We start from the raw sequence: 12,748 nt of genomic DNA, 5'->3' as shown, positions 1-12,748 counted from the left end.
ACAGCATGGCCAAAAAGTGACAATACAATATATATTTTCAGAGTTAAAAACAGGAAGCATATCTCCTCTTGCAGTCCAGCAGCAATTCAATTCAAGATAGTTTCAGTTGATAGAGGACAGTCTCCAAAAAAATGAGGTTTTTATACCATCCTAACTCTTTGTTTCAAACAGACTTCAGAAGTTTGTAGTTAGCAGGTTGATTCGATCACCACAACTCTGAATTAATAGCTACTTAAGGACTTTAGGCACCTCTCCCCTAACATTCCCTTTTGTGATCTGGGGTGGGGGGATTAAGTTGTCTGCACAACTGGGCTGCTTTAGGCTATTTTTTTTTCTTTTAGTTAAAATACATTTTTCTGTTTCAAACCAGTAAATCACCAAAACCAAAAAACCAAAAACCAGTAAATCACCAAACACAACAATCCTGAATGTTCCTGTACCCCATTCCCAAGTGGGGGACCCTTGCAGATATCAATGAATGTCTTGGGGCATGTTTGTTTGTTTTTTAAACATGTTTCTTTCATGCTTAAAGTTTGGGGGTTGTTTTTGAAATAAAATGGGTGTATCACAACCATAGTAAGCACCCTACAAATACACAGAGCTTTTAAATTTTTGATTGTTTTTAGAGCAAATGTTTGTTCTAAAGTATGGTGGAGGTTTGTGAACCCTTGAAACATTTCAGTTTGGGGTTAGACCCTTATTTATTTTTTAAATATATTATTTTAATGACTTTGAGTTGCTAGAAAGAGTGACCCATAGCATTCTACAAACTCCTGGGTTATATTTAAACTGTCCAATTCCGTCTGCAAACTCCTGAGGTTTTATTTCATATCATATTACTCAGAGCTCACCATCCTCATCCACCCACCTCCCTTACTGTGAGTGTACACCCGTCAAATTTAATTACCGATCACTAATATGATTAACCCAGATGGCAACAAGGACGGATAATGTCAGTCACCCTGGCTATTCAGTGGGGTGTGATTAAAACCATTCAGTTCAACACGGTGGGTCAACTCCATTGTACTCAAACACGTGTCTGAACCATCCCTGTTTTTTTTAATTGTAAACACATTTTTAGGGCTCCCCCCCCCCAAGATTCTACAACATACATTTCTGCATTTTGCTGTAAATGGGTCTCTTTTACACAAAGACACAAGAGCTAGGTTCTCACAAACTATTTTTTTTAATTTAAGACATACAGCTCCTTGAAAACAAACCAAGATGTTCCATTAAAATTTTTAGCTCACTTAAGGGCCACAGAGACCTTAAAAATTTAAACAGAAACACAGTAGTCACAAAGCCCTTTTCAACAGATTTTTTTTTATTTACAGCTACCAAGTTTTATATTGCATGTTTGTCCCTTCACCATTCTCTAACTTAATCCTTTTAGATTTCTTACAAATAGTCTTTTTCTTAAGCAGGGTTCTGTAACTTTTTGTGTGGACCAGACTGTCAATATAACACTGTAAGCAGCATCTTCTGGTTTGGTCATTTTCTTTAAAACCAGTTAAGGTCTCCACTGAATTACGCAACATTATCAAGGCCACTCCTTGCACTAAATGTTCTTGAGTTAAGCACAGACATTGCGTAGCATCACCTATGGCAAAAATAGTGTTGAATAAGCTTTCCAAACACAGTTCAGCACACAAGCCCCAGAGCTTGCAGTTTATAGCCATTGAAGTCCAAGCCACACAGTCATGGTGCTGCTGGCCTGGTGCATCTATGACACAGCCCTCACAATCTTCAAAAAGCTTTTCCCTAAGATAGTGATTAAGGACAGCATAAAAAGCAATGCGTACAATAGTCTGCATGACATTTTTATGCTCATGACGTGGCACTGACTCAGTTCCGTGCCAAGCCCCCTCCTAAACTCCTTATAGCCATCATCCTCAGAGTCCTCTTCAACGATTTGTATCGGCTTTGAGCAAAAACAAAGTGGGCCCAGTTTGTCTTTGCTGCTTGATACAATGGTGTCCAGGGCCTCCGGGTCCTCTAGAAAGGTATCGTTGAGCTGTCGAGAGATTTTTTCAGAAAAGAAACAAGTGTAAGTTCCAACTGCTTGTTTTTAGATTTACACAACTTCATTACACACACACACACACACACACACATCCTCTAACATTACTTCTAAATTGTTCATTTACCTGAGCAACATCTTTTCTGTTCACTTTGTCCGCCGGTGACTGCCCCGAGCTGTGTTCGCCTTCTTCCTCCAGTGGGGTGGACGACGAGAGGCCAGCACGCTCATTGGAGTGTCTCACGAGCAGTTGGGTTTCGGGATCGGGTTCTGATGTATCCATCAATGGCTGGGCCAAAGGTCTCCCTTTGGTCTCTCACTCCTCCTCCTCTTCCTCAGAACTTTCGCTGATGTAGAGCTTTCTCCACAGATGGTCGAAGTCCCTTGGGGCTAAAACAAAGGCTGAAGTTTTTACGGGGGTGGTGAAGGAGTTCATGTTTCCTCTCAGCATTTCCACGCATTCTAAAACTTGCATTCTTGGTAAGACATGGCCTCTTCTACCCAGAGCTGGGACTTATGGGGTAGTGGTACTGTGCTCTGATTGGCAGAGGGTGGTGGGAGAAGTTCTTAGAGGGGTCACATGACCCTCTTCTGGGCGGTTCATCCAACCCCAGAACCTGCCCTATTTTGGTCAGATCTGTTCTCAGGGCAGTCCTCTGAAGCTGAAACCCATCCCAATTGGTAGAGGGCGTTGGGGGGAATTCTTAGAGGGGTCACACGCATTATTTCCAAATGGGTCACCCCACCCCAGAACTCCCCCGATTGGTCAAATATCCTCTCAGGAGTGGTCCCCTGCAGCTGAAACCCCTCCTGATTGGTAGAGGGTGGTGGGAGAAGTTCTAAGAAGGGTCACATGACCCACTTCTGCATGGATCACCCCGCCTTGGAACTCCCCCCAATTCGTAAAATTGCCTCTCAGGGCGGTCCTGAGGGAGCGAAAACCCATCCTGATTGGTAGAGGGCAGTGGGAGGAGTTCTTAGAGGGGTCACATGACACACCTTGCTTCCAGTCATGTGTCCGGCTTGACACCAGAAGTAATACCCACAGGTGCAGGACTTCCCATGACAGGTGGGCAGGGGTCAAGCGGTGGGCTAACGTTTGATTGACAGTAGGGCCCTTATATTATTTTGGTGCAATTTCCTGTTTTGTCATTACTGTTTCTTTAAGTAGTGGGAGGGCAGTGGGAGGGGGAATGGCAGGATTGGGGCTGGGAGGTTGGTAAAAATAAGGAGAGGGAAGGAAGGGGAAGAGGCACAGCCACACCTCCTCCCATGCCAAGCTAGTCATTCTCTGTCAGGTGTTTTTCCGGAATCACAACAGAGCAGAGTCTCAAGGAGGGATTTGAAGGAGGATCAGGTGTTGGCTGCATGGATTTTCTCAGGGAGTTTTCTCCATACAGAAAGGGCAGCATGGGAGAAAATGCAAAGGTAAAGAGTTAAAGACGTTTCCCTTAATCCACGTATTTGTAACCCTTCTCTTGAGGAAGAGCAGGAGGTAGCTGTGGTGCCAGCCAGTCATTATTCTGTGATATATGCCCTGTGCCTTGTGCCTGTTCCTTGAATTATCTATGTCCCATGAATCAAGTAAACTGGTTTCCAAGGAGCCCTCCCCCTACAGACAGCACTGATGGGCATGGTGTAGCCTCCATGCAAGAGGGGGTCATGGCCTACTCAGGAAGCCCTAAGCTCTGCCTCTATCACTAAGAATTATGGTCTAGGCAGGAAACCCCAAGGCTGGGGTTAAAGTAACATTAAGCACTTACCAGTACGGGGGCCCAGAGCCGGGCCCCTGGAAGGGGCTGGGCCTTGGGCAGAAGGGGCAGGGTTGGGGGGTTAGCCTACTCCAGCCAGTGCATCTGCGCTGCCTGGCCCACGCCACCTGGGGCTCCGATGGAGATTTCAATTTTAAATCACCAGCCCCAGGGTAGCTGCCCCTTTTGCCCCCCCATCCATGCTGGCAGCCTGCGGGGGTGGAAGGAAAGGGGCAATGAACGTCAGCTGCATATGGGCTGGTACTGGCAGCCACTTTTTACCAGTACGTCGTACCAGCCCACTTTCACCCCTGCCCCAAGGTCTATTCGTAGAAGAACTGTCAATATTTCAGATGACGCTGAGTAATTCTTCTTCTATAAAGCTGATCTGAGTGACACAACCTGGTTCTAGTGAGTTGTCCTTGTCTACAATTGGGCATGTCCTATACTGGGAATTGGTCTTGTAATGATCACCTTTGGCACAAGGGATTTCTTTCCTAGTTTATAAAATAACCAGCCTCTAATGTCTCCCAATTCATGTTTAATACGATATAAAATCTATCAGGGTTAGAAACAGCACGGATACAATTTGTACAGAACTTTTCCTTCCCTCACCGGAGATTGGGGGTTACCCGATGATCTGAGGCTGTGGTAAAGCTGATATCAGGAGGGGACTCATCACTCCTATATGGTGATGTTTGTTGCTTTCGAGTTTTATTGGATGTTTTAGCTGCATAAAGTCACAGATGAAACCACTGATAATAACTAAAAAGGCAGGTGGGTTTGCTATTGGTTCCTTCCCGCAGCTGATGGCAGCCTCTGATTCTATATATTTCCCTTCCACTGCTTTGTTGTCACTTGTCAGACACAGAGGAGCCCTGGCAGGTGTTTAGGAGCAGCCAGTGCATTGATGGGGGGACAGCAAGTCAGGCTGGCAATGAAGGGATATCTCTCCACTCCGGTGCTGTGGCTTCTTCTCCTCACAATTCAGGACATAGCAGGTAAGTCTGCTCTGTGTTTCACCAGGGGAGCTGGGTTAACTGCAACTAGGGTGGTAACTTTTACAGTCAGCTTTTTACCATCGGTGCCTGGCTAGGAGGTTGTGACTTTTCTTTTTGGGATTGGAACTTACCACTGTTACCGAGGCTTTTGTTACCTTGAGATTGGACTATTCAAATGATCCTAATGTGGGGCTGCACCTTAGAACCATTCAGAGAACAAAGCTGGTGCAAATGGAAGAGACTCACTGATCAGCACATCTTGCTAGGAGCATGTTACAGCCATGGTGCAGGATCTGCACTGGCTGTCCAGCTCTGGGTGGAGGTTAAGGTGTTGGTTAGTATTTATAAAGACCTAAATGGCCTGGGACCGGCCTCCCTGAGGGATCACCTCTCTCCCCATGTCGTACGGCCACAGCTCTGGTTAGCAGGGGCACCTAAGCTGGTTCCCCCTTTTTATAAAGGAGAGGGGTGGCTGAGAGGGTGTTCTCCTGAGGCCTCCAGCAAGTCCGGCTCCAGGGTTTTGGCCGCTCCAAGCAGCCAAAAAAAAAAAAAAAAAGCCGCGATCGCGATCCCGATCTCCGGCGGCAATTCGGCGGGAGGTCCTTTGCTCCCAGCGGGAGTGCGGGACCGTCCGCCGAATTGCCGCCGAATACCTGGACTTGCCGCCCCTGGCCGGAGCGGCAGCCCCAAGCACCTGCTTGTCAGGCTGGTGCCTGGAGCCGGCCCTGGCCTCCAGGACTCTGAAACTTGTTGTCCGGTTTGGGCCAAAATAGCCCAAATTTGGTGACCTTCTGGGCACACTGCAAAAGACACTTGTTTGGGGGTGGGAAGGACCCGGGCTGTGCGTAACATAATGAGAAATGGGTGGGAAGGAGTTTCTGTAGGTGTCTGGCTGGCTGAGTTCCTGTTGTAATGGTCACTTCATGCTGCAGGGATTTGAGTTTGTTATCAATGCGTCCGGGTGCCAACAGTCTTGGCTAAGCATCGCTTTAGTATTTTAAATCCCAATAAATACATCGATAATTTGGGATCCAACAGATATGTCTGTTTGGTCCAGAATCCAACAGCTCAAGAGGGTGTGTGCATGCGTTGGGGTGCAGTGTGCAAAGCCGTGTACCCATGGAGGTACCGGAAGCTCTGCCAGCAGGAAGATTTATCCTGCATGAGCCCTGCCTCCCTCCCCCAGGGTTTCTGCTGGAGAGGAGAAGCTTTGAATCCTATTTAGAGACTAGAGAAGCCTGACCAGCACAAGCTGCATGGCAGAGGTGCTGTATCAGTGCATCTCAGAGCCACACTGGTTTCATTCTCTCAAGACCGCCCCTGCCCAGTTTCAGGGCTGCTCTCATTCCTCCAGCACAGAGGGAGCTGCAGGCTCCTTGCCATGCTGTGTTCCAGTTCAAGGCAAACTCAACAGCAAAGGTGGGGGCGGGGGGAGAGGCAGATCATGGGGTACATCAGTATGTGCTGGTGCATTTTAGGACGTGAATCTGGCCCAAAGACTCCAAACTGATTAGCAATAGGATTAAAATCGAATGTGGGACCCAGATATGATTCAAATAATACAGTGATTGGAACCTGTTGGGCTGGTGTTAACAGCACGAGAATGATCCATGTGACTGGCAGGGCAATGAACTGCTCAGCAGTAGCTGGTTCATGGGAATTCGATGTGCTGCTGCACCAGCCTGAGAAACTGACACTGAAGTTGATGATCAGAAATGTCCATCTAAATTATTGTCTTAGAGAAAAACCTGCCCTAATGTATATTTCACAGACAGCTCATTAACTGTGCGGTGATTAGGGGGCTGGTACCCAGAAAATCCTGAGCAAACCAAACCGTCTAGCAGGTTACTTGGAGTTTATATTTCAGATTTCCAAGAAGTTCAAATATAATATGCTGGGATTAGAGCCCAGAACACTGCTGTACATGACTGAAAAACAGAGGATTCTATGGTGTCTGGTGGTGATCAGACTGACATTGCAGGGGACGGACAATTATTACCAGGTGAGGGATAAATTACTGCACGATTGTGGGATGGTGTCATACAGTGATGCCAAGCACATGTTCAGCTCAGGGTATTTTTTTTTTGGATTTATGAGTAAATGTTTTTCATCCCCTGAATATTTCTTATTTTCTATGGGAAATTTGACTGCTTCACATGATGTAGACACGGTGACATGGGGGAGCATAAAATACTCTCCAGTTATTTGTGGGATGGCGTCATATAGTGATGCCAAGCCCATGCTCAGCTCAGTGTATTTTTGTTGGATTGATGAGGAAATGAGCATCATCCCTTTGATATTTTTTATTTTCTATTGGGAATTTGAGTTTGCTTCACATGACACAGACACAGTGACTCAGGGGTGTTTACAATATAGGGAATATCACCCCATGTAGCTACTTTTCCCTTTCCCTCAGTGCCCCAATTCTCCTCTCTGAGCCCTGAGTACAGGCCAGGTCAGTCTTTGCCAGAAGATCGTGTTTCACAATTATTGACCTATTTACATTTTGTGGGAAAACAAATTTGTAAAATGATGTGGGGTCCAGGCAAACAAATGAGAAAATATCAGGGACGGACCAAAGCCACAGGTTTAACTCCCAGACCAAGGTCTGAACTTCCCCAATGTTCAGAGTGCTGGGGGGTCATTATTCCAAGTTGGGCCATAGAAGTGGAGCCAGTATGTGATAGGTACAATATAAATGTGATTGTTATCCTGAAAGGTGCTGATGGCTGCCATCGGGGAGGCTTCGATCCTAAGACAATCACAGGCCTCATGAAAGTCAATGGCAGGGCAAGGAATCTCTTTTAGGCTCAAGAGATGGAGCAATCAAGATTCTTTATGTAGTAAAAACATCTGCAGACAGTGGGGGCTACTACCAAAGGCACTGGGCACATGGGCAGGGCAGAGCTAAGCCTGGGGTTTCCACTGTTGCCAATGCAGGGGCCAGGATACTGGCGTCAGACTGCGTCTGTTGGAGGGAGAAGCCAGTAGAAGGAGTTGTGATCGGGACCTTGGAAGCAGAAAAGAAACAAAGCCTGTTGGAGCTCACTGGAGAGGCAGGCTGGGGGATTTCTGAACAAGGAAACTGCCGACAGTTGTTAGTTTCTACTGTGTGCAGGGAAACAGAACTGTGTGTGCACTTAGCCAGAGCAGTGTTACAGCCTTGGGTCCTGCCACGAGTGAACATCACTGAGTTAACTCCATTGAAAAAAAAAGCCCTTTTTTTCTTAGTGCAGACCAGGCCTCATGGGTTGCCTGTGGGACTTCACTGAAGTGAGTCATACCTGAATAAACACCGTAACTCATGGGCATTGTAATGATGCCCGTACTAGCTCCCAGTCACAGGGACAGTCCTGGCTCTTCACACCCTGTCCTGCACACCAGTTCTCCCAGCTAATATCCCAGGACTGTGTGGCAGGCAGTGGCCACTCCTCACATTCCCTGTTAGCTGCCTCCCTCCCAGCAGCCAGCTTTGCCTCTCCACAACCCCCAGAGATACAAAAAACTTTAGAGACAACTGGGGGCAGGGGTGGAACTCAGAGCTACTGGGAGAAAAGCCACTGGCAGAAAGTGGGGGCAGAGTCTGCTGCTTATCTGGGGAAGGAGCAGTCTGTACATGCAGGGCAGAGAGGCCAGGTAGAAAGGGGAGAAGAGGAGGGGGAAAAGCCCAGGGGAGGAGAGTGGGAAGAGTCAGATAGAAGAGGGATATATTTGGGGCAGGTGGGGAGAGGAAGCTCCAGTAGGGAGCACAAGGCTGTAATGCCAAGCGCCACAGAACAAAAATTACGAGGTTATAAAAACCATCCCATTATCTTACTCATTCTGTCTATGAACTGTTCAACTCCCCTCTACTCTTTTGCCAGAGTGGGGGTGAGAATCACAGGCTGAAAAGTCACCATTTAGTGCACCCAAACTGCACGACTCCCCCTGGCGGCTCAGCTGGAGATTGCGCTTACCCTCCCCTCACCCCTGAGACGGGAACTGCCGCCCACTGCCCAGCACTGCCTTCGCTCTCCCCTCCTGGTTCAGTTCCTCTGACAGACGAAGGACTGGCTGAGAAATAGTTGACAGCCACTGAGCTAAATTCATGCAGCATGGTTCACACTCACACACAGAACGTCTGTTACTGTTCAGGGGTGAGTTACAGACAGAGATACTGGAGACATCAACCATTCACATCAGCTATAATGTCACCGTAACATGACAGGATTGATGTAGCCATTTGCAAACAGCAACACTTCCCTGACTCACCACACACCACCCTGCAACTTCTCTACCTGAGACAGTGAAGCACACCCCACAATCTAGAGCCTCCTCCCCTCTCCTTCCCTTCTCTCCTGCCCCTCCCACTCCTGACCCCATCCCCTGCCTACTCCAGACTCCATTCCCCTCCCCAATACTCCCTCCTGTCCCCTGTTCCAGAACCACTCCCCTATCTCCTGTCCACCAGCACCAGACCCACCCTCCATCCCCACTCCTCCATCCTCCCCAACACTCCCTCATGTGCTCCTGCTCCAGGCTACCTCCGCTTACTCCCATTCTCTGCTCCACACCCCTCCCCTCCTTGCCTTCTTGCTGCCCTGATTCAGACCCCCTCCTCGCCCTACACATGATCACCTTTCCCCCCCCACCTCCTCCTTCCCCCATCTTCTCCCCATGCATTCTTCTGCCCCCTCTCTGCTCTCTCCCTTCCCTTCTCTCACTCTCCTGCCTGGATCCTCACCCCCTCCTCACTTCTCACTCCTGTCCCCCACTCCAAACCCCCTCCTCTCTCCACTTCTCCATGCAGACCCCCTTCTTTAAACCCCCTTTTCCTCCCCTCCCACCTACCCCCTGCTCAATAACCCCCTCCAGCCCCATGCTCCCTTCTCTCCCTCCAGACAACCCTGTGCTCTATCTCCACTCCTCCCTCATGCCTCGATTTCAGATCCCTCTCCCCCCACTTCTCCCTCCTGCCCCTACTTTCTGACCTCCTTCCCGTCCCCCACCCCAGACCCACTTCCTCACTCCTGCACCTTCCTACCCCCACTTCCAGAGGCTCCTCCCCTCTGTCCCTCCTGCCTCCTGCTACAGACTCTCCCTTCTCCACCCTCTTTCCTCCCCCTGCTCCAGAACCTCCTCCCCACCCCTCCCTCCGGCCCACACAGCACCTGCACCCCCTTCCCTTGCAAGCCTTGAATCTGCCTCCTGTCCCCCCAGTGCCCTGCTCCCCTCACTCTCTCCATCCTCCTTTCACTGGGTCTCTGCTGCCCATCACAGTCCCTGGGTCCTCTCCAGCCCCCTCAGCCACCCAGAGACAGCCGTGTTCCCCGCGGGCTTTAGTGGGAAGTGGCAGCCAGCTTTACTCAGGGCGGCCTCACTCCCACACGCCGACAGACTGTAGGGAGATGGCGGCATCTCGCTGGCTTCAGCCCCAGTGACAGTGACAGGAGATGGCGCCATTTGGAATAAGGGAAACTCCATTAGTTGGCACCTTTCATCGTGTTCTCACGGGACAGGTTAAAAACACCTCAAATCACCAGAGTGGGGATAAAATGGTGAGAGCTGCAACACTGACAGCCCCGAATGTGAGGCCCTGAGACATGAGAAGGTGGCGCCATGAGACAGCTCTGGGCATGTCCCATTCTCCTGGCTCTGGGCGCGGATCCCCTGCTGATGGGCGCGGACTCTGCTGTGATAATGCTGGGGAGGGGGCTCTCTGCTCACTCTGACCCTGATCTGTGTCTCTCTTTGCAGGTGCTGATGAGCTGAGGCTGGTGAATGGAGGCAGCCCCTGTGCCGGGAGAGTGGAGGTTAAACACCAGGATCAGTGGGGGACGGTGTGTGATGACAACTGGAACATGACAGATGCTGGGGTTGTCTGTAAGCAGCTGGGATGTGGAGCTGCTGTCAGTGCCCCTGATGAAGCTCATTTTGGAGCAGGATCTGGACCAATTTGGCTGGATGCAGTTGCCTGTGATGGTACCGAGTCGGCTCTCTGGCACTGCAGGAACAGGGGATGGGGTGTGCATAGCTGCAATCATGGAGAGGATGCTGGAGTGACCTGTTCAGGTAAGACTCAGCCAGCTCTGTCCTGAAAAGCAAACCCCCTAAGACAAAAGGGCTTGAACCCAGAAGGCATCGTGGGCCTGTGACCCTAACGAGAAACGAACAAAAAGTAGAGCAAGTTCTGTAATGATTGTTATTACTCAGCTGTAATTATTACTGTTCATGTCACTGGACTCTGAGGATCCCCCTGTGTGACTGAATCATTTTCATTATCTCGTTTCCCGTTGTTTTAATGCCACGGCTTTCCTTTCCCTTTCCTTCTGAATGGGTCTAAAAATGCAGATAGGAGAGAAAATTAAAAAGGAAAATGTCACTTAGGCTCCTAAGTTGCTGAGGCACTTTTGAAAATGTTACACTTATGCCAAAATCCAGACCCAGACACCCAACCACAGAGGTACAGAGGGTGGGGCATTTATGTATCTTCTTTGCCACCCTCATAGGGTGACTGAGGAATGGGCGGATTCTCCCAGCTTGGCCAGAATTAGATTTAACCAAGAGCACTCCCCCGTCTGCTCTGTTACTTCTCACATTTTGGACCAACCAGTAATAGAAAATTTCAAAACCTCTGATATACTGTAGAACTAGCATAGCATAGAGAGCTCAGCCAAAAATATACCTCAACCCTACACAGCACAGGAATATCGTATTATTGTGACTCAGTAGCTAACATTACAGCTACAGACTCATTATAAATTTTATTTTTAACTACCCTCTTCTTAACATTTAGTGGGAGTAATATCTTCCTCTGACATAGCACAAGGAAGAGAGAATATTTCCCCATAGTTCCAAAAGTTTTAGCAGCTCCCGTTGGCATGGGGAGCTCAGGGCAGTGTTTAATCTCCACCCTTTCCTGGATTTTGAGTGTTTCAATGACAAACATCGATATGATCTTCACATGGGGGGAGGGGTTGTATGCAATTTCTTAGTATTTTTTAAAAATAAAAAAGCTACGGTGGACGTGAACTTTACAGAAATTCATTGCCAGGACTTTTAAACTCTTCAGAAAACACATTGACCTTCACCAATGTAAATTTCCTAACCTGGTAATAACAACTGCCATGCCTTGTGCTGCACACCTAGCAAGTGCACAGCAGGGAGTCCCTCTCCTCTGAACCTCACCAGGAGGAGGGAGCTGCACACAAACAAAGGGGTATCCGAGCAAAAGTCCCTTCTGTGCACCTTTCTGTAACACTGCGCCTGCATCTCAGCTGGAGCTGCACGTTTGCAGTGGGAATAAAGTTTGGGTTTGTAACAGGGCGCTTGATGGGCCGGGCAACATAGTGATTGGTGCGCCTGACCTCCAGCCCCTGGTTTTCAAGGTCAATTTGCCTCAGTCTTTTAGGCAGTGGGGTAGGGAAACCCAGGCCCTCCCTCTCCACCAGGTCCCAGCCCAGGGTCCTGCATGCGTCTACCCCTGAATAGGGGAGGCCTCCCAGCAAGGAGTCTAAATCCCCTGCCCTGGGCTACTTCCTACCACTGTCCCTTTTGTTTGGGGCCTGGCCCCTCTAGTCCCGTTCGCTGGGTGGCTTGTATCCATAGCGCCCTCTCGGGGATCTTGGGTGGCCTCGTGCTGCGATCCCAGGCTGCTTCAGATGGGGCAGCCGTAAGTTTGGTGAGACTGAACCCCACAATGTCTCTGGGCTTCAGTCACTCAGTTACCTCAGTTGCCAGAGGCTCCTACGTCTCCTCCACAGTCCCCCTTGACCGGGGAGACAGCGCTTACTCCCTGCTGGCTGCCTCAGCTGGCGGGCTAGTGACTCTTCCCTTAGGTAGGGAGGCAGATAGCTCCTGCCTCTTCACCAGTCAGCCCTCAACTGAGCCAGGCTCTCTCCTTTCCCCCCACCCCCGGCCTGGTATTGGCTGCAGGTATAGCGGGGTGGGGCTAGCTGGGCCCAAAGGCTTCCTTTAACCCCTGCCGTGCTGGCAGG

The 12,748-nt window shown here is 49.3% G+C and overlaps 2 protein-coding genes and 1 long non-coding RNA gene across 5 annotated transcripts in view; 2 read left to right on the top strand and 1 right to left on the bottom strand.

Annotated features, from left to right (window-relative positions):
• The window catches only part of LOC135977486 (olfactomedin-4-like), a 689,021-nt gene that overhangs the window by 203,125 nt on the left and 473,148 nt on the right, over positions 1-12,748 (top strand). The gene's annotated exons all lie outside the window — the stretch shown is intronic.
• Positions 1-12,748, top strand: part of LOC112061359 (scavenger receptor cysteine-rich type 1 protein M130-like) — a 737,202-nt gene that overhangs the window by 555,272 nt on the left and 169,182 nt on the right. The window contains exon 1 of one of the 2 annotated variants that reach the window (XM_065578752.1): positions 10,521-10,823. The exons of the other annotated variant lie outside the window; for it this stretch is intronic. Coding sequence (XP_065434824.1) covers positions 10,613-10,823 — 211 coding nt within the window. The 5' untranslated portion in view covers positions 10,521-10,612. Of the gene's footprint in view, positions 1-10,520; positions 10,824-12,748 lie in introns of those variants that run through there. 2 annotated transcript variants of the gene reach the window in all.
• On the bottom strand, positions 1,234-12,628 carry LOC135977512 (uncharacterized). 2 transcript variants are annotated; one of them, XR_010594976.1, is made up of 3 exons: positions 12,480-12,622; positions 2,148-2,410; positions 1,234-2,014 (listed from the first exon to the last, which is right to left on the bottom strand). It is a non-coding gene; the product is annotated as an uncharacterized LOC135977512 (long non-coding RNA). The 2 variants fall into 2 exon arrangements; XR_010594977.1 differs by lacking the exons at positions 1,234-2,014; positions 2,148-2,410 and adding an exon at positions 10,239-11,090 and having other exon boundaries at positions 12,480-12,628.

This window comes from Chrysemys picta, unplaced genomic scaffold (genome assembly GCF_011386835.1).
Source record: "Chrysemys picta bellii isolate R12L10 unplaced genomic scaffold, ASM1138683v2 scaf1, whole genome shotgun sequence".
In the NCBI taxonomy this organism is placed as follows: domain Eukaryota; kingdom Metazoa; phylum Chordata; order Testudines; family Emydidae; genus Chrysemys; species Chrysemys picta.
This window is presented reverse-complemented; position numbering and strand designations above follow the sequence as displayed.